The sequence below is a fragment of the Crocodylus siamensis genome, chromosome 9 (assembly GCF_052110815.1).
Source record: "Crocodylus siamensis isolate JL-2025a chromosome 9, ASM5211081v1, whole genome shotgun sequence".
In the NCBI taxonomy this organism is placed as follows: Eukaryota; Metazoa; Chordata; order Crocodylia; family Crocodylidae; genus Crocodylus; species Crocodylus siamensis.
Window position 1 is genome coordinate 39,952,172 of NC_143403.1, and position 21,135 is coordinate 39,973,306.

At 44.3% G+C, this 21,135-nt stretch overlaps 1 protein-coding gene across 1 annotated transcript in view; it reads right to left on the reverse strand.

Annotated features, from left to right (window-relative positions):
* Positions 1-1,477: 1,477 nt before the first annotated feature.
* Positions 1,478-21,135, reverse strand: part of WDR59 (WD repeat domain 59) — an 82,705-nt gene continuing 63,047 nt past the window's right edge. The window contains exons 19-26 of the mRNA XM_090063664.1: positions 14,893-15,026; positions 13,314-13,395; positions 11,093-11,205; positions 9,231-9,378; positions 9,065-9,137; positions 5,743-5,869; positions 4,891-5,033; positions 1,478-3,297 (exon numbers count right to left, since the gene is read on the reverse strand). Coding sequence (XP_089919790.1) covers positions 3,062-3,297; positions 4,891-5,033; positions 5,743-5,869; positions 9,065-9,137; positions 9,231-9,378; positions 11,093-11,205; positions 13,314-13,395; positions 14,893-15,026 — 1,056 coding nt within the window. The 3' untranslated portion in view covers positions 1,478-3,061. The remainder of the gene's footprint in view (positions 3,298-4,890; positions 5,034-5,742; positions 5,870-9,064; positions 9,138-9,230; positions 9,379-11,092; positions 11,206-13,313; positions 13,396-14,892; positions 15,027-21,135) is intronic.

Consider the following 21,135-nt stretch of genomic DNA (forward strand, 5'->3'; position numbering starts at 1 on the left):
TTAAAGTTTGTATTTACAAATAATAAAACCTGACTCTCACAGAGGAAAAGTAGCCACATACCTCATTACACCATTGGTTCAAAAGGTCCTGCGTGTGGCATGGGGAAGGGAAAGGATGCATGTCCCCCTGCCACAACCCCCACCCCCCCAAGGTCTGGTGTCCAAGTTTCTAGATTTTGAAGCCCAGCCTGTGGTCTATGAGGCCCACATATCCTGCAAGCCGTATCTGAACCCACAGTATGCAGAAGCCTTGTCCCGCACAGGCCATAGAACTAAGAGGAAAAGGGCGAGGGACACGGAGTCAGCTGCCTGCCTCCCCACTGAGCAACACAATGGTCACTGCTGCCGCCAGCTGCAGGCATCGCCCTGGGGCACCTCCTGTCTCTTGGAGCTCATGCCCTGCTGAGCCGCAAGGAGGGACTGGCCTTGCCGTAGTCACAGAGCTCCTGCCTGCCTGTATTTCAGGGTAAGGGCAGGGGCAGGGTCTGATCCTACTGCTGAAGCACTCCAGTGGGGAGCAACGCAACACCCTGCATACCTGCAGGATCCTTGCAGCTGAAGCACCTCTAAATGTGCTGGAGCCAATGCCACTGTGCCCCCTCCACAGATCCCAGCACTGCTCTCAGCCCCAACTCCCTGCAGCTCCCAAGAACAGTGACTGCAGACCACTAAAGAACTAAAATGTGGCATTTCCAAATTCCTCACACTATTGAACTGCTGCGTGGGGAAGATACAACAGAACCCTGTGCTCTTCCCCACAAATGCTGACAGGGAGCTTGGCCTGTCCTCCAAGACTTAAATAAAAACCTCACACATTTTATTTATTTCATGTTTAATGTTTATCAATTCAAACCATTTCTCCCACAGACAAGAGAGAACAATGCTTCAGATACAGGAAGTACTGCTACTGCGCTGGCAGAAGGAAGAAGTACTTCGCAATATTTCAGATTTTTTAGAAGCTTGGCTACCCAAACCTACAATCTGCTAAGTGCGTATCTTCACATGCAACAGTGGGACAGAGGCTGTACCCATAGCTGGTAAGTCTTATTCCTCAGTTAGAAGCAATACAGGTTGATACAGCGCACAGAAAAATCCCAAGTGGAAATGCTGGCAAACTAAGTGGCAGCTTCCAAATACTTTTCGTCTGAGTAGTGGTTCTCAACCTTTTTAGTCTCAAGGCACCCTTTAATAGACTCAAGGCACATCTTGGAAAAAGCCAACTCTTAAGTTTTCACTCATTTTTTTCATTACAGAAAAATAATAGAACAATTATTTGGTTGCAAAAACTTAGACCACAACAGCTCAGAATCTCTGGGTTTTATCTTGTGAATCATGTTTTCACACTTAACATCAGTAACTATACGGCACCCTTGAAAATCAGCACTCTGGTTGAGAATCACTGCCTTTGAGAGTGTCCCAACATCACAATTCCAAGCAAAGGGGAGAGAGAAAAGGAAAATGAAAACAGTTTTTCCAGTCAAGTTAAAAAAATAATTTTATTACTTGGATACATGATCAGTTTACTCACAGGATTTCAATGCCTGATTTAGGATGAGGCATTTCAGAAGGTAAGAAACATATTCATGTACAGAGATGGACTCAAAGGGAAGTATTCCTGTGATGTCACCAAGGTTAGAGCCAATTCCAGGTAGGACAAGACTGACAATTATTTGCTTAGGGTCAAAGGTTGAGACAAGCAGCTTGGACTCTCAGTCTAACCTAACAGATGTTCAGGCTGCATGCCTGATTTACATTCACAGTTGCCTAAATATAAGTAGCATCTGCATAAGTGAACAGATGTACACATGGTCCCTTGGAAAGGAAACTGGTAATTGCAAATTAATCTTCACATATGAACTTCTGTGAAAAAGGAAATGTATCACCTCTGCAAATCCCAGCATTCCATCTCACAGGCAGACTTTCTTGCCATCTTCCTGAAATTGCTGCCACACTATTTAGTAAGCTCCAACACACAAGTTCACAAACCTTCTCCAGAAATGAGTCTTGAATTATACATTGAGCCCTGATAAAGGTACAAGAGAGACAGCTAACAGGACTCTCATGGACCTTCATCCCTGTTTTTCATGTACAGGGAGTGAAGAAGCTTTATGAAGTGCCTACACACACTTCCAAACACATATTCACATAGCAGATCTCAGACTGGAAGAGGCAGAACCCATCACTCCACAGGGACTGAGCTAATCCAAGGCCCAGGCATACAGAGCCCTTGCCTGCCACTAAGATGTCTTTCTGACAAGGCAGGGATAGGTGACTTAAAGTGCATCTTTCCACCCAACAGGAACAAAATGGAACCCCCCCCAAGAGTAATAACGTTAAACTTGCTAGAAGGGAACAACTTAGTGACCTTGGCCATGTGTCTGGGATTTTTATACCAACTATGGATAATGATCTGCTGAATAAGAAGCTCTTTAGGAAACAGTCTTTAAAAAAGGTAGTTTTTTCCTTTTGCATGACAAACAGAACTATTAGGTCAATAAATGGCAGATGAGAACAAAAGTTATTAACATTTTCCTCCAACTCCTTGGTACTGAAGTGTCTTACCATGGAAGTCCACCGACCATTTGCTCTTCCAGTAGAGACAGATTTGAAACCCCATTGTGCCTGTGAACTATTCTGACTTCTAAGAAACAGGAATTTGTTTTTTTGTCCAACTTGGTCTCTTGCTAGGAAGCATCTAGAAAAATTCAGAACAAATTTGACCCTGCCAGCTGAGACAGGTGTTCTGCAAAAGAAATTAAGGATGCTCCTTTGGCCAATGGAAACTAACCACAACTCATCCTTCTGTAGCAGAGCATATTTTTTCTGGTACAGCATCCATTGCCAGCAATGAATACAGGAAGTATGGTCATCTCAGCTCACACAATCTGGGAAGCTGCTGGAAGACTGGAAGCACTTATTTATATCACTGCAATGCATAACCAGAAAAATCCCACTTCAGCTCTACTGAGCATTCTTGCCAGATGCTGTGAAAAGGAACTCAGCTTAGGACTGAAGTACTGACCCAAGTTCCACTGATTTTCTCTGCCCTTGCCAGGTGTTTTCAGAATGTACTTTCGAGCAGGCAGTGGCACCCACAGCCAGTGGGACACACCTCCTGGGTGCGAAACCATTCCATCATGTGACTGGTGTGTCCTCCATGTCCACAGGTCAAGCAGAAATTGGAGGAGCCTCGCACTGCCACATGGCAGATAGCACACTGGAAAGTGAAGCCCTTGCAGATGGCACACTGGGTGCCCCGCACTTCACTGCGGCAGTGACTGCAGTACACCCCAAACTCTGGCAACAGGAGAAAAGGAGAAGAAAGAAAAGGAGAGTAACAGTTAGCATAAAAGTTCTCAACTCTCTGTCTATTCCAAGGGTAGGAACAAGGAGTGCCTCCTTTTTTTCCCCCTCCAAAGCCCTATTCATTGGTCTTGGACCTGACCTGGAAAAAATGCCCCTCAGAGTAAAGGGAGACAGGGTTTTTACAAGGTACTTTTCCTTCCTTTGCTTTTCTGCAGAGGTTATCCACACGGGAAATAATCAATGTTAATTAGGACAAGACATCAACGCACTAGGAACTGGCTTGAGCCCCACAAACTCCATTAACAGAAGTTATCTTAACAGCTGCTAAGGAAGTAGAGAGTTTCAGCAATTATGAAGCTGGGACAAACTGAGACACTGTAAAGATGAGAGATTCCCTTTGGCATCCTCTGTCCCACAGTTCTAAAGTACAACTAAGAAAGAACAAATGGGATGTGTCTGTTTCTTGCTGCGGAGTTGGCTAAACACACACAGATTACAAAAAGCTAATGCTCAGCATGTGAGTGTGGCCCACCAGCAGCCAAACAGGGCAAGGTGCTGGCTTTTATTCCAGTTCCCTCCCTTGGAGGAGATTCCAGCACATTTCAGGTTGCTCTTATCCTCCAGCCCAAGATCAAGGTAAGGGGGCAAGATGAACCTCCTTACAGCAGCTGCTCATTTTTCTGGAATCACTTTAGCCCAGAAATCCAGTACATCTTTTCCACAAGCCTAATGAGAAGAAACTGCAAATGCAGTCTTTTCTAGGCAATACTACTAGGCACAATTCTAGGGAGAATGATCTGTTCATACCATGGCTGGTTGGGTTATCTGCTGCTAGATTCAAGGTTTTCGTGATTCTCTCCACTACACCTTCCAGGAACCTTTTTCAGTCCACAGTCAAAGATAACTATCACCCCATATTTATTCTCTGATTTACAGGTATGGAGGAATATCTTTCTAAACAATCAATTGGACATTGCTATGTAGCAGTAAAGCATTTCCAGAGAGGAAGGCTTCTCCATCCTATCTACAATGCTACTGAGCCAAGATCCAAATATCCCACCTCCATCCCAAACAGCTGAATGCTCAATACCATTTGATGCCAATGCCAACTTTCATCAGGCTTTAATGGATATATATCTTAGATCAGTGGTGCTCAGCCTTGTGGCCCAATTGGTTGGATAAGTGGTACGGCATGGGTTTGATACATGGGGTCAGTGTGTAGATGCTATCTGGCATGCCAGTCCAAACCCACACACCAGGTCCAGCCAGAGTGGCCTTGCGTATCGACTCCACTGTCAACTGGTGATTTAGTTTGCACACCCAAATCTTCTGGCCTGTGGGACTCTCCATGGGCCCAAAAATCTGGCAGCAAGGGCATGGCAATTAATGTTAGTACTGCTCCCCCACCACCTAAATTTTGGACCCAGGGGGAGACTCAAAGGCTGGATGACATAGCCTTGTGTGCTGTAGACTGAGCAGCACTGTTTCAGATCATCAGGCCTGTTGAATATTCACCCCCCATATCCTTGAGGTAGAATAAAAACACTAAAGCAACAGCAGAAAGATGCAACAATACACACTCACCAATTCCCTTGTGAGGGTCTGGGGGACAAGAGACAAATTTTAGAACTTCAGCTCGCTTTTCTCGCAGACCCCAGCGATAAAGGATTTCTCCATAGCATTTCTTGAAGTCATCAAACTGCTGAGCGTTGGCAGGGTCCAGGAGCCTGGAGGAAACAATCAAAATGGTCAGGTGCTTGATTTGCTTATTTTCAGGGGCTGTGGCTGCAATTCTTACCCCAGGTCCATGTCAGCGGCTAGGCCAGTGGTTCTCAACCTTTTTATTAGCCTCAAGGTACCCCTCAGAAAATGCCAAGGCTTAGCTTTCACTCTTTCTTGACTACAGAAAAAAAAAGACCCATTCTTCTGTTGCAAAGAACTAAGAAAGACTACAACAGGTCAGAATGTTTTTGACACTATGGATTCCTATGTGAAAACTCTGGGTTTAATTTTGTGAATCATGCGTAGGTGTTGCTAATATTGCACTGCATCCTGCGACATTCTTAAAAGGATCTCATGGACTGAGAATCACTGGATTAGGCAGGGAGTTCTGAGAAAATTAAAGGAGTAACAGATTATTCTGGCTTCCTGGACAGAACTGTATGTATTTTAGCAACAATGTAGTGGTAAGACTAGGTGAGCTGCCTCCATTTTTTGGGGGTCTGACTGTAGCTGACTTGCAGTCAGTTACAGCAGAATTTGTTTGGAGCATTACACTTTTACAAGACACTAACTGAATGAAAATTGTTTGGAATAAAGGAGTGGGAGCTTTCCTTTAGAACAGCAGAGACTTCCAGCTGATTCTCTGATAAACTTCCTAGGTAAGATACTAAGCTCCAAACACCAGCTACTGAAATGGAAGATGCCATGCATTACCTTTTGTTTTTTTCATGTTGATCTTTCTCACGCTCTCGATGGTCAGTGTATGATAAGTTTCCGAAGCGGAAGTCTTCAGGGGAAGACTCACACCAGGGAGTGGATGAATGCTCTGACTCTTTGCTTGCTGTAAAAGTCAAAAGCAGGTTAGTTTGCTCAGGGGGGTGTGACAATAATGAGCTGTAAGCAAAGCTGTGCCATGTTTGCAAGGCAGGGAGCAGAGATTCAAAAGTCCAGAAGAAATATTCACAATTCCCTCCATTACAAACCCTACCACAGATCAGGAAGCTAAGAGACTAACACTTAATTTGTCCTCAGCCACCTAAAAGCTTTCACTGAGCAACCAACAAGATATTATGCAACAGTTTGGTGGGGGAGCAGCCCATATAGTATAAAAAAATCTGGATTCAAAGGGCTATATTTTGCCTTAATTTCATTTAAGTTATTGAGAACATTGCATAGGAAGTGTGTACAGCTGTGTGTTTATTCATATCAGTGGGCCAGGATTCTATTCCCAAGGGGTTGGGAGCAGGGAGGATTTCTTTTTTCCATACTAGCCAGCTAATGATGCTGGTGTGAAAAAAAGACCTCAAGGAAAAATCTTTAAGGCTGATCCCAGATAGGTACATGATCTGGAAGTACAGAAATAAGATAGCATTGATTAGGGCTGTGCAAAATGGCTATGTTTCATTTTGGTTTCAGATCTGGCTGTTTCGGAGGGACAGTGATTCCTTTTGGTGTTTTGGACCATATTTCCATTTCAATTTGGCCGTAGCTGCCTGGAGTTTCAACGCTGTTTTGGTGCTGATTTGGAGATTCGGAACAGCTGGACAGAGGCAGGCACAGCTGGGCAGCTGCAAGTTCTCCTGTGGCTCCTCTGACTGTGCCTGCCTCTCCCGGGGGCGGCGGTGGAGAGCCATGGGAGAAACTCCCATGGCTGCCCTGCCCGGACCCAACCCCTGCCCGGCCACAGCCTCCCAGCACTTAAAAAAACCCCAAAACCCCCCCATACTCACTAGCTGTAGCAGCGGTGATCAGGGCCTCCAAGGGCTCGTGGAAGAGTCCCCCTGTGCAACGCGGGGCAGCAGGGATCACCCCCCTCCTCCCTGGCACCCATATGGCAGCTGCCACATGATGCGGGTGCAGTGTGGCTCAGCAGGCTGCTGCTGCCTGAGAGCTGGGGCTGTCACGGCTGAGTTGTGCCAGGCTCTGGCTGACTGCTAGAGTTGCCCCACCTCCCAGATAGTGTGCAGCATCCTGCTGAGCTGCACTGCACCTGTGCGATGAGACAGCTGCCACATGGGTGTCAAAGAGGGGGGGGAGCGATCCCTGCTGCCCTGCGCTGGGGTTGGGGATGGGAGGGTAGCCATGGGGGTCTCCTATGGTTCCCCCCATCCGGGGAGAGGCAGGCACAGCCAGAGAAGCCACAGGAGAACCTGCAGCCGCCCAGCTGTGCCTGCCTCTCCCCAGTCTATCCGAATCTTTTCTGAATTGATTCAGAGGCTTCGGATTCGATTCAGACCTTTTAATGGGTCTCCTGATTCAATCTGGGTGCCAAATCTCCTCTGAATCGAATCGACGACCAAAGCTTCACACAGTCCTAACATTGATAACTTCTGCACGTAAATATTAGTTCCAAATCCTTGTCTCTGCTCCCTTCTTCATTCCATAAATACCCACAAACAGCACTTAGTGGTTACAGTTTTGTTACCTTTAGGGCCCAATATTGTGTCAAGCCAGATACATTAGGCTTGGGACAAGCATTACACAAACAAGTTTAAGTAATCAGAAACTGGTTTAAGCCTGTAACAGAACAGATGTTCAGGGCATATAAACCAGTTTGAAAATGGCTGAAACCAGTTCGAGATAAACCTGGTTGAACGTATCAGACTTAACTGATTTGGCTCAAACTGGTTTATGCAGTGTCGGTCCAAGACCACTTGCTGGTTTAAGATAAACCAGACACCCCCAGCATCCCAGCATACTCTCTGGTCAGGGTGGGGCTCTCTGCTCCACAGCAGAGCTGGCCCCTCCCCTCTGCTCCCAGGCTGCAGCTCCGGTAAAGACTGCAGGAAGAACAGGGTCTGCCTGGCATACCCCTGCCCTCCTCTTCCCGCTGCTCCTGTCTCCCCCACTCCCATCTCCCACAGTATGGACCCCAGCCCCATGGCCACTAGGCACCTGGTATGCTAGCTAATGCTTACATGCTAGTGTTTCTGTGCATGTCTCTTCAATTTCACTGGGACAGGCAGACAGCACAGTGATCGCCACTTAGGGCTATTTGGACCTAATCAACAGGTCAGCAGGTAAGTTGCTTAAGAAGTGTTCCAAGTAATGACGAGAGCCTATTGTTTTGCTGATGAGGTGATAATCACTGTTATAAGTCCCCTGTGGGCTTGCTCACCTGTCAGTCTGCTGCAGACAGTATAAAGAAGCAGGGAGCGGGAGACTGAAAAGCTCCATATCATCAACAGATCCCCCCTTGCCTCAGAGTGCTAGCAGGGCGTTGGGGGCTGGCAACACTCCCACCCCTTGAGCAGCCAGTGGGGAAAAGCCTGAAAAATCTGGCACTCAAGTTTGATTCTGGGAGCATGAAGACCTGCCACTCTGGCTTGTGAGAAGTCTCTCAAATATAGTGCAAGTGGCTGTAACAAGACTGAAAAGCATTATGCTGTTGTAGAAAGTACCTTTATGACACCTAGTATTTATATTACCAGTATTTATGCCACCAGTGTTCCAACCTTTCAAACTTCTATCATTCAAGCTCAGCCAAAGGAAGAAGAGAAAGCCGAGAGAACAAAAAGAATACTTTGCGAAAGCCCCTTCAGCAAATAGCTGAAATGTTCTAACTGGTAAAGACTATGTGCTATAGTGCATGGAACAAATGGCCTCAGACAGTACAAATGGTACAGTTCACCTCACTCAGAGAGGTGACAAGGCAGTGGCACCCAGTCTGCCCTAGCCAGGAGAGAAAAAAATACAATAAATCACCAACCTGCACTTATACTATCTTAGGCACAAATCCCTTAGGATATCTGGAGAGATGTGAAATGTATTTGTAGTCAAGTCCATAAGAGCTTTAGAGGGCTTTGGGAAAGGTTTACTTTATCAGACAAAGCAGGCAACCTTGATTTTTCACCCAAAATTTAGACATATGACTTCTGTCTGCACCAAACAGTCACTAATAAAGGTCCATCACACAACCCTTTCTCCACAGAGAGAGACAGACATCCAAAATGTCAGCTATCTTTGGGTCTGAGTTGATCTGCTATCCCATGGTCTGACACTAAACCTTGCAAGTAACTACTCGAGCTCTCCATACCTATGTTCCAGCCTCCAGTGCCAAGTCCAGGATCTGACATGCTGGAACAGGAGCCTGAGGAGGTAAAGCTGGGCTGTCGAATAGAAAAGAGAAGTCATATCATGTACATCACAAGGATATTCAATACTTTAAAGAAAAGCAATCAGAAAGGAATGGCTGTCCGTACATATCGGCTGTGGGAGACCATGTTGCAAGAGCGCTGAGGGAAGGGTGCACATGAATTTGGACATCCCTGCAGTCTGGACTGGGCCTCAAACACACTGCACAGCATAGCCAATGTCTGCACATCATGGAGCTGAGAGTAATGAGCCAGCCTGTAAGGATGAGAGGCAGCAGGGTTAAATGGCAAAAAATTTACAGCAGTTCAGGACCTGGGAAGCCCTCTAGAACCAACTTTAAGACCTCCTGGATGAACAAACTTTAGCATATATTGTTACTATGATGTGTAGGTGGTCTGGGGGGTTCCTTTTCATGGCAATTTTATTGTAACTTTTTTATAAATAAAAGGAGCTGCCAGTTTGTTGACATGCAACTGTGGCCTACTTCCCAGGAGACAGGTTTTTTTGTCTGCTTGTCTAATCCTCTATACTGTTGGAAAGTTGCAGAGGAAACATATAGGCATTCACTGGTCCCAGGATCATATCTGCATCATCTCCAAAGAGAAGTTACACAGAAGCAAAGTGAAGTTGGAACAAATATAGAGACATTAGACTTCCTGGTCTATCATTAAAAAAAAATTGTGAAGTCACTTAAAAGCTTCCAAATTCCATAGACCTAGATCCTTTCCTAGGTTTGTGAGGCAGGGACTCCTGGAGTCTGAATGGATACCTGAAATAAAAGTTTTATTTCTAAAGTGATTTTGTTTGTAGGGAAGTTTGGAGTGGATGGGAGGAAAGCTACCCCTTCTCTCCCCACAGACTTACCTGATGGGCAGTGTGGGGAGAGGGGTAGATCTTGGGTTCCTTTTAAATTCCAAAGGTGATCTCTGACTTAAAAAGGTTGGAAACCACTGATCTAACTGGTATCTACAGGCATTACTGTGGTATAAACAGCAAGAAGTTTTCCCAGCCAACAGAGAAGCAGCATCAACAAAGCGTTCTCCACCTTCCTGCTAAAGAAAAGTGGTAGAGCAGCAGGCCTCTTATTAGCGATGAGGAAGAATTCCAAGTTAAGGTGTATAAGGGTCTTCACCCTTTCTTTCCCTTCCCTTCATTGCCTAGGCCCAGGCAATGAGTTCTGGATTGCAAAAGCCACCCAAAAAGGCACTGCTGTAAAGATGGTACTGGTTTAAGAATGATACAGGAATAGACAGTGCCCCGTTCTGACACCTGCCTCCCACCAAGAAAGATCAAGGGCAGATACCAAGAGTTCAAGTAGCAAACTCTGCAAAACACATTATACAATTCTAAGCTTTGGAAGAGGTTACAAATCAGCTCCCAGCCCTCTGCCTGAAAAAATTTTGATCATCATCAGGTTCATGTTGTAAAAGGTAGCATAGTGAATCGGGCCATGAATGGAGGGGACCAAAAGAAAAATTTATGGATAACAGTAGACAGCACTGACTTGGAGCAGCAGTTAATTTGATTATGAATTCATTCTGCAACAAAACCAAGGTACTCAGATGGGAAGGTAATGAGGGAAGCAGCAAAACAGTTATTACTGTATTATGTCATCTCAGTGCCAATGAATAGAGAGTTCTTGCTGCACCCATATCTTGAACCATACAACCTTATCACAGCAGCAGAAGCTACCCTTAACTCAACCAAGGGGCAAGTGGAAACTTGGCAAGAACCCAGTAGCTGCCTCCTAATTGCAGTAAGTAGATTTAAAGTTTCTCTTCTTTGTATTAAAGGTATATCTCAGTACTGAGATGAAGCCATGGGCTCATAAATCTCCTTTTTTAAAGCCACTGGAATTCTCAAAAGGCTCCTCATATCTAAGCCTGAAACAACATAGTGCTTCTTACAGCTACAAAAGGCAGTGCCTTCAGACACTACCCTTTCTTTGTTTTGCATTTCAGAAACCTACAGAGACTCCAGCAGCTGACGTCCAAATGGATGTTGGGCCCAGGGCATCTCCAAATCTGGGTCAGGTTTTGGCCCAAGACGAAGATCGGTGGCTACTGTAGCCAGAGACCAAACCTATGAGAGAAGAAACTGATCAAAATACAGTTAGAAACAAAAATAATCCAGTGCTGATGGCTCTGAACCCATGCTGCCTGTTTCCTTAACAGGTACAACAGATTTACTAAAGATAGGAACAGGTTAAGCCATTATGGCTTGGGACTTGCATCTCACAGCAACAGATTAGTCAGACATATCACCCAACCGATTGCATCTTGGCTGAAAGAAAGCAGGGCTAACCATTGTGGAAGGAGTCCCATGCTCTTCCCAGCACACAGTTACCAGTGTAGAAACTGCCAAACTGGGTTAGACTTGGAGTCCATCTAGTTCAGCGATGTCCAACTGACGGCCCATGGGCTGCACAGGGCCCATGAGGGATTAATTCATGGTCCCTGGCTCGCATCAAGCCACCGCTCCCCTCAATTCTTCCAGCTGCAGTAGCAGAGGGAGTCTCTGGGTTCCCTGTCCCTCCTCCAGCTTCTGCTTTCTGGCCCTATACTAGGGGAGGTGAGGCATGGCGCAGTGCAGTTCATGGTGTTGGGGTGCCCACCTGGTGTGATGCAGCAGGTAGCCCGTGGCTAGAGAAAAGAGGGTGAGGATTAGACCCCTGTGCAGCAAATTGGATGACCCTACTGATGCTCTGTTATAATGAAAAAACAAGAGCTGTCGAATAATATTTCACACTGATCACTTGAGATATGATTTGTATAAAAATGTAATATCTTGTGGAACATGCTGCCACCACATGTCCCAGGTCCAAATGCTTAACCTGTTTCACAATAGGATCTTTCATTTTTATGGACAGAAAACATCCACTAAAACATAGAATATGAACTTTCCTACTTAACAGCTTACTGGCACATTATAGCAAAGCAGTTAAGTGTCCTGTTATGGCACCAGAAGACATGGGTATGAAGTCTCATTTCTGGACTCATACCAAGTAGTGCCCCGATGGTAAATGGATAGCTCATTGTTAAGACTAGGGAGTCAAAAGCAGCCGCATGTGATGCTATCCATGTTCTTGCCTTGTGAATTGTAGGCTGTAGAAACTGGGCATGCTTTTTAACCACACCATACATATGGGCCTTAAGGCTCAGTAAGACGTTGGACTCATTGGCTCAATTTAGAGCTTTTTGACTTCTAAGCAGTTGGGGAGAGGGGGCTAACTGTATCCTCTCAAATTTCTCCCAGTCCTTTCTGTCTTTTTTTCCCCAATAACAATTGTTCTTGGTTTAGGTTAACCTGACAGCTACGTTTTCTGCTTTATCTTTTTGAGATGGAGTGATAAGAACATAACATAGTATTCAAAGCAAGTGGGAATTGCTGACAAGGAAAGGGATTAGGAAGTCTGGTTTTGGAAGGACAGTGAGATCTAAAAACAAAGACAACTGCTGATGGGAAAAGAGAATGCTCAATACACAAAGAAAAAGAAAGGCGGGAAAATGAAAAGCAACTCACTTTAAAGCTGGAAGCCTGGAAAAGGAAGAGAAATAAGGAAAGACAGGAAAAGGAAGAAAAATAAAGAAAGACAGGCCTAAGCTGAGACACAGAGACAATGAGAGGAAAATGAGAAAGTAGGACAATTCCTGTATTGTTATACAGCAGGTTTCATATGGAGAAGGGGAATTCCTGTTAATCTGTGCTCCACTCCTGTAATGCTGCAATACAGGGTGGAGTGGATAGGTTTAGACGTTGAAGAACATTATGGGAAAATAGCATAAACATAGACAAGATATGATAAAATCCTTCCAGTTAGCTTTTCGTTTGACATGCTGTTTAATCCTTCTTACATTTAATGTGAATCAGGAAATGTTTATGCTAGTGTGCATACATTAAAAGAACACGGGTCTTCTCAGAACTTAACATTTCTGTTTTCATATAGTTTTGTGACAAACTATGACACGTATGGCACTGCTTGATCCTTCGACTCTTCTCCTGCTCTCAACACAACTCTCTCCCCACCCCCCTCTATGCCCAGGACACAGAAATGACTTGTTATGCCAGTTATTTTGTTAATGGTGGTTCTCATCTGGGATGATGCTAAAAATCAGAAGAGTTATGGAAGGATGCCTTGAGTCTGAAAAAGGTTGAGAACTACTGCCCTAGACAAAGGGCAGACACAATACCTGTACAAGATCCCTACGTCCAATTGCTAGGGCTGAGGCTGCATTCTTCTGGCAGGTCTCCTGAATGTTATTCACATTCAGTCTGAAAAGGAAGAAGAGAGAGTTCAGCTCTTATCAACATGGTACATACAATGCCAGGGCTGGCTAGTGCTCACAATCTGGACAGAATTTCCTAGTTTCACTGCAAAGTCAGATTGATCAGCACATTCCCCTTCTGTCATTATAATGTCACCAGTATGTCAACACGCTAAGATTTGATGCTGATCAGTTAAATGATTTTACCATTCAGTTTCCTGAGCAGCTTCTCTAAAGTTTGGTAATCAACTATAGAGTTGGGGGGTGGGGGGAGCATCTCCAAAGCAGTAAAGCTGTTGCTAAGCAGCACAGAAGCAGGCTGGCGTTCAATGTGTTCCTGGGCAAGAGGCCATGTGACTATGACTAGGCTCTCTGCATCACTGAGGGGTTATTGAAAAGGTATGAAGATACTTGAAGAACATTAGGCTGCTTCCCTACTCACTGAAGCAGTTAACAGCTCTCTTACATGTCCAAGAGTTTCTATCTACTGTGCTATTCCTGTTGAGGAGTACTAGGAAGAAAGACAGCCAAGATATCACAAGTGAACAAGCAAAATGGAACAGAAAACAGGTCACCTAGGTAAGCCTCACAGAAGAAAATTCTTGCAGGTCTTTTAAAGAAAATCTGCAGAGGAGAAAGAAAAGTAGGCCTATTCCATTTTTTTAGGTTCTTTATGATGGCTAAGAAGGAAAAGATAAGATTTGTGGTTTTCCAGACAGAGACGCATTAAAATCAATCAATCAATCAATCAGACATTAGACATAACTTGTCTAGACTGAAAAACTATGTATGAATAAAAGGCAGTGTAATGACAGTATTACCAGAGGCAAGGAAGTGAAAGCTGAGCAACAAGTTTTATCCATTTATTTACTTTTGTACTTCAATGACTAATTAACACTTTGGGGAAATACCATGCTTGCTAAAAATTTAACTCCTTCACCTTTTTGGTTAAAGTGAGAATGCTCATGGACAATGGACATGGACAACAATGTACGGTCTTCAACAAAATCAGGCAGCCCTGAGATTTCTGTGTCAACAAATACACACAAGCCAAAAACAACTCTTCAGAGCTTTCATGAGTCTGCATACTTGTTGAGATTTCTGGATCTGTTTCTTCATCATAAAGAAGCTAAAAGGATGCTGTGAAAATTGTCCATACTGATTATTTTTATTTCAAATGATGAAATTCTGTAGTGGCCACATACAAAGCCTTCAGCAATTATGGTTAGAACTGGTATTTAGACCTAGCTGGCAAAATAATTCACGCTTATTTGTTTGATGACATTTCACTTCCAGAAATTTGTAGAAAGCAAGTAAACACTCCTGGACAGACAGGAATACCACAGGAATATACAAGGTAGAAGTAAAGAAGGGAGGATGAGGTGCTCAGAACCTTAAATAGAACCAGATGAAGACTGATTTCAAAACTGCAGAATGCAGTAGTCACAATGAGGGCTACCTGATTTTATGATTAGATGTACAGATTTTTAGCCTGCCTACTCACATGTATAGCTCTCCTAGCAATTTATGCACAGGAAGCAGACAAGAGATGTCCTGGATGATGACTTTCCCAGCAGCTTTGATGGGTCGGTTGTTGGCATCTGTCCCTTCTCGTTTACTTTTCCATCTCCTTGATTTCTGCAGATAGATGGTAACATGTCACTGGGGAGGAAGACAGGAGCTACACTGGGATAAGGAATGATGTATTAGCTTCAGGAATAAACACAAGCAGCACCCAAGCCTGCCTTTCAGAAGGCTCTGTGTTCCCCACAAAAATTTTAATCATATGCCCAGGAGAACAATGACCTCCATCTGTAGGAAGTAAATAGCAAGTCAAGGCAGCAAGCTCAAGGTCAAACTCACCTAGAAGGGAATCTGCAAGCATCTGGTGTCTAGAAAGCCAGTACAACCCACAGAAGGTTTGGCAGAAGAACCATTCATTTCTTTGTAATGGGTATGGGTCCAGTCCAAGGAACCCTCTGCACAAAGGACCACCATTGGCTTTAGTAGGAACCCTGGTTGTGGGAGGAGGTCCCCATTTGCTACTATTTGCTACAGACTGGAGTGCCAGAGAGTCTGACATGTCCATACTTTCTCTTTTGGCCAGGTCTGCATTGCTTTGGACATTACAGGCAAAACAGAGCTCCAAAGGCCTCAACAGTGGTTTTAGCAGGAATATGAAGAAGGGATTTCAGATGTTTTTGAAGACGTTTAAGGTGAGGTTTTCAAAAAGCACCTCGGATCACAAGACCTACTAACTGTCAGCAAGACTTGTGTTGAAAAATCCCACTTCTAGTTTGTTTGCTTGTATCTTTGTTGCATTATGGTCAGATGTGCTGAGCCTTTATGTCAATGGCCATAAGCACTGGGCTCTTCTGGTAATCTGTCTAACCTGGACCCAATTCCACTCAGTCACATATGTGCAAATCTCAGTCCACCAGGGCAGAACTTAGGATGTTAAATAGCTTTCTTTACACCTAAAAATATACATTTTAATTTCTAACTCTGAACAGGATTATGTTGTCAGGGATGGGCCAGCATCTACTCAGACAGAGAAGCCTCCCGCTCATTCTGGGAGTTCCTTCACAGTTGCTCTCTGAGACTAATCAACACACACAGGATGGGCCAAGCCCTGCTCTCATTGGAGTCAACAGAAAACTCACACAACTTCATTGGGAGCAGGCTTGGATCTTTCTTGAGGATATCTAGATAAGTATCAACATTATTTGTTAACATGTATGGAGAGGGGAGACAGAGAAGGTGGTATGCACTACAGCATGCTACTAAAAGTAAACTGGCAAGCAGTTTTTGAAAAACCTGCAGGCTTCCCCACTCTGTTCTCCCCACCAATACTGTCAGTGGTACTGTCAAGTCTTTCCATGTGTGTTATAAAACGAACAGAAGTTTGTACCCAGCTTTAAAGAAGTGGAGCCATAATCTCAGCAGGTATGACACCAATGATTTCAGTGGGGAATGCCAACAGAGCTTTTGACCTGTGAAAAAGGGCCGTGCCAAGCTTTGGTCCCCAATCAGATTTGGCAGAGATTCAGTGGCCAAATCTCCAAATCCAAATCTAATCAGGAGACCCTTTAATTTCTCCGAATCAGATGGGAACCCTCCAAATCAATTCGGACATAGACACAGCTTTAAATGTTTTTTCTACCTATCTCGAGGTACCAGGTGCAGCTCGTGAGTGCTGCGATGCTGGGGCGGGTGGAGCGTCCCACAGGAGCGCGGGGGCTCCCAGCACGCTCGGCAGTAGGCCCAGAAGTGGACCAGAAGCACTTCTGGTTCACTTCCAGGTTTGCTAGGGAGTGCGCTGGGGCCCCTCCCCACACTCCCCCAGCTCAGTGACTGATACCTCCTGGGTCGGGGGGGCACCTGGGGTCCCCTCGTGGCTGATCACTGAGCTGGGAGGGATGCGGGGGGGACCCATGCACACTCCCTGGTGAACCCAGAAGTGGACTGGAAGTACTTCTGGTCCACTTCTGGGTTCGCCATGAGCATGTAGGCTCCCCCCAGCTCCTGTGGGACGCTCCATCTATCCCAGCATCACAGTGTTCATGAGCCACACCTGGTACCTCAAGGTATGTGGGGAAAACAAACAAACAAACAAAAAAACACAAAGCTGTGTCTATGGCCGAATTGTTGATTCTCCAAATCAACATTGAATCTTCAGATTCGACTGAATCGAATTGGGGACAGTGATCTGAACCAGAGAATCGAATCACTGTCCCCAATTCAGGCCGAATCCAAATCTAATATGGCCTGTTTTGCACACCCCTACTGTGAAATACTACGCAAAGTAACATACCCTCTACTGGCTAACATAGGACAGGATTTGGTCTCATCTGCACTCAAACAGATGGAGAGTATTCCCAGGTTCCCTTAAAATATACACACTACCACTCTCTTACAGAGGGCAGATTTGAACTCTTGCTGTTTTTTTTGTTAGGGCTAAATCAGACAGCCTCCTGACAGGCATTTGAAGACTCAGAACATGGACACGACACATTTTCCACAAAATATATCAGGCATTTATTTATGATGATGATGATGATGGTGACAATGGAAAGTGAAGTTCCACGAATGAACTGCTTGCACCACTAGGCATTAATATGTCACCAAATTAAATAAAGAAGAAATGAACTATTCTAGAGCCCTTAAGAACTTGAACTCACAAATAAAGTCTTCTCACTTTCCCTGCACTAGTGCTCTCTACCTAACAGCATAATTGGGACCAGAATTCTTCACTGCCACAGCTGCACTCAGTAAGACTCAGTGACCTGGTAGTTAGAAAAAGCACCACTTGCTATAGGGCAGTTCTTATTACAGCTACTTCTTATGAAGCCCATCCCAGTGGAGAACCACATAGTCACATGTTCATGGTATGGACCAGTGGTTATCAACCTCATTAGGCTCAAGGCACCCCTTGGAAAATGCCAGCTCTTAAGTTTTCATTCTTTTTTTTTTTTTTAATCCAAAAAACAGAACAATTCTTCTGTTGCAAAGAACTCAAGATGACCACAACAGGTCAGAACTTCTAACACTATGGATTCCTATTTGAAATCTGTGGGGTTTATCTTGTGAATCATGTTTGTATGCTTAACTATGTTAACATTGCATGGTACCTTGCAGCAGCCTTGAAAAGATCTTAAGGCACCCCAGGGTGCCACAGCACCCTGGGTGAGAATCACCAGTATAGACAAAAGGGAGTCTCATTGGTTTGCCTTAGTTAGCCAATTTCAGTAAGTGCCTGGAAAGAAAGTTAATGATGCAAGGAGGAGGAGGAGATGTCAGCTTTGGCGCGGAAGCACAGAAGCAAGGGTATTGGGGTCTTAGAAGGTGCTGGTCCACACTGGTCCTAACATTTTCTAGCAAATTGCTGGAAACTTGGCTGGGCCAAGTTTGAGTGTGTTTAGTGAAGATCTTTTTCACCCTGGATAGATTCCCACATTTAGATCTGTTGTTTCATATGGATTTGAAAAACAAAAAGGGCATACGAGATTCTACTCTCCTTTTGCTCAAACTAATTTCCAGGGAGAATCTTTAAGACTCTACTCAGGTCCATAGCACTAGGAAGGAATAGAGCATATGCTTTTCTGGTGGAGAATGGCAAGGGGGCACTCTTGCATAGACTGATTCAACCCTTGGTGTACAACAGACTTGTCAATGGTGCCTCAGATATGAAGAGGCAGGGAATGTAAGAAATTAAGCTAAAACCTGGGAATAATCCCAGACTAGACCAGCTTCATTCAAGCTGAAGGTGGAAAATTTAGGTCTCTCAATGTCCTGCCATTTCTAGCTCTGTTTTTTCCAATCTAAACCAGTAGAAACTGCCTCTACCCAGCTGCTTGAAGGAGCCTGATAAGAGAGCCAGGAGACAAAGAAAATAGCCTCACTGAAAGCAAATTGAGGCTTAACACCTTATTTGGGCATCAGAACAGAAACAAGATTATTTATGACAGTCACAGGGTAGAAAGTGGCAGCAAGGAATAGCACCAAATAATGACTAAAACAGTCAACCTGCACCTATACCATCAAGCTCAAGGGTGTAATTTGTTGCAATCTGAGGTGATAAAGATGGCAGTAAATGGGTTATATGTAGAAACAGACAGCCCAAGAATAATCCACCGACTGCTTTGCAGCAACCACCTCTATCAGTGCATAATCAATAGAGCAGGATACAAAACACCACATGCTCAGCCTAGTCGGAATGGGTCCTCACAACAGCTGAACGTACATCCTGTCAATAGATAAGCTTTTTAGGTGGCAACATGATCTTCACAAAACCTTTTTCATAGGGTTGTGGGAGAGATTTGGGGATTTAGGATTTAAATCATTTGTAATGGAGCTGAGGGGTACAAAACCAGGAATGCAGACTTAAACAACAAGGAGTAAGTTGCACTTGATTTTGGTGGGACTTCATTTAAAAATGAAAATTTAACTTTAGGTCTAAGCTACTTCTAATGAAGTTAACACTGGGGAATACGATGTTAGCTGATGTGTTCTTTCTTGCTATAAAGGAAGAACTGCAGCGATTAACTCCCATTACACATGTATACAACAAACCTGACCTGACAATGCAGCAAGGAGCTTTTAAACAAGTTTCTCTTAAACAACCAACCCCCCCCCCACAAAAAAAAGAAACCCCCAAAAACAAAAACCCCAAACCCCTACTTGCTATTTAAAATGTTTCGCACAGGCACCAGTACCAGCTGCTTCCAAGGAAGGAGCAAGGAATCCCACATGGGCAATTATGGAATAACTTGCTTATTGGAAAACCTCATAGCTCCTGTCAATTAGTAGCAGCTCATGTCATGAAGCCTGAGGGTTTCTAAGCAAACTCCTCACTAGTTTAATTACCTAAATAAGCATTTAAGTCTTCTTTGACTCTTACAAAGCTTTTGGTCCTAGACTTCCCCCAAAATACTTTAGGTACCTAACTCACAGATTGATGGGAGTTTAGCACACAATACCTTTGTGTATCTGGGCCTTGGTCTTGATATCTAGTATTGAGAATGCTAATTACACAGTGCATAAAATTACACCTTTGATTTGGTCTTCCCATTGGTTCACTCTGCTCGACCAGGTGTTTTCCTGTTCCTTATTATGATCTTGAAACTCAAGTGTGTTTACCCCTTGCAGCAGCAAGGCACTGACAGTCCTCCTCCCTCTGCTTTACCTGTTGCAGGCTAGGGTGGCTTTTGCTATCTCTGGGCAATATGCCTTGTACTTGTGTGACAGGGTTGTTTGTTGTTTAAGGAGTTTTAGGAATAGGTTAGACAAGGACTTGCATGAGATGGTTTAGCTTGGGATGTTCCTGCCTCAAACAGGGGGTTGGACTGGATGACCTCCAGAGGGTCCTTCTAGCCCTACTTTTTTATGATTCTATGAAGAGAAACAAGTAGCAGTACCCTATTTACCCTCCCCCCCGCCCATCTTAGGTTTTGTAACTTTCTCAGGCCCCTTCATTATTCTCCCTTTAAATCTGGACAGTTCCATATTTTCTGCTTCTTTTTACATGGAATTCCCCCCCGCTATATATATTTTAGCTGTCAGTATCCCAAATCCTTCTATCTGTGCTGTATTTCCTTGAGGCAGACTGACCAGAACTGAACAGCATGTTCCAGTTGAGAATACTGATTTATTTAATGCCTTTATGGCATTTACTATATTATTTTCCAACTCCTTCACCTTCATATTCAGATTGCTGCATACTGAGAAGCATTTCCACAAAGTTGTCCATAGTGATGCACTGTTATTTAATAAGGCTTACTGTTTTGTACTTCCCAGGGTAAACCCTAGTGCCTTTTTAAAGATATTGCTGGAGTGCACTCTACTTAATTAAAATCAGGGGCTAGCATAGATAAGGAAACAGGATGTTAAGAAGTCCTCTGGCTTTGTACTGAAATGTTACAGAAGACTGCTATGCATTATCTCTGCCTCATACGGGACTAAAGAGGAGGTAATATTGTGGTAGTGACAAATTTGGGCTGACACCAGATATCACAACAACCAGGTGAAGAAAGGTAAAATTTAGGAGATGTGGGTTGGATGAAGAGAAGTTTGCTGAAGTAAGTTTTGCAGGAACTGATGGCAGCGGCAAGTGTGGTTTGATACCAGACAAGATGCAGCATGGTAAACTCAGAGCTGTGCAAAAACTGCAAAACAGGGAGGAAGACTCAGCATACAGCCTTGGTGTATGGTATGTGTTACTTGCTGTAATGCAGTCCTTTGCAGCACA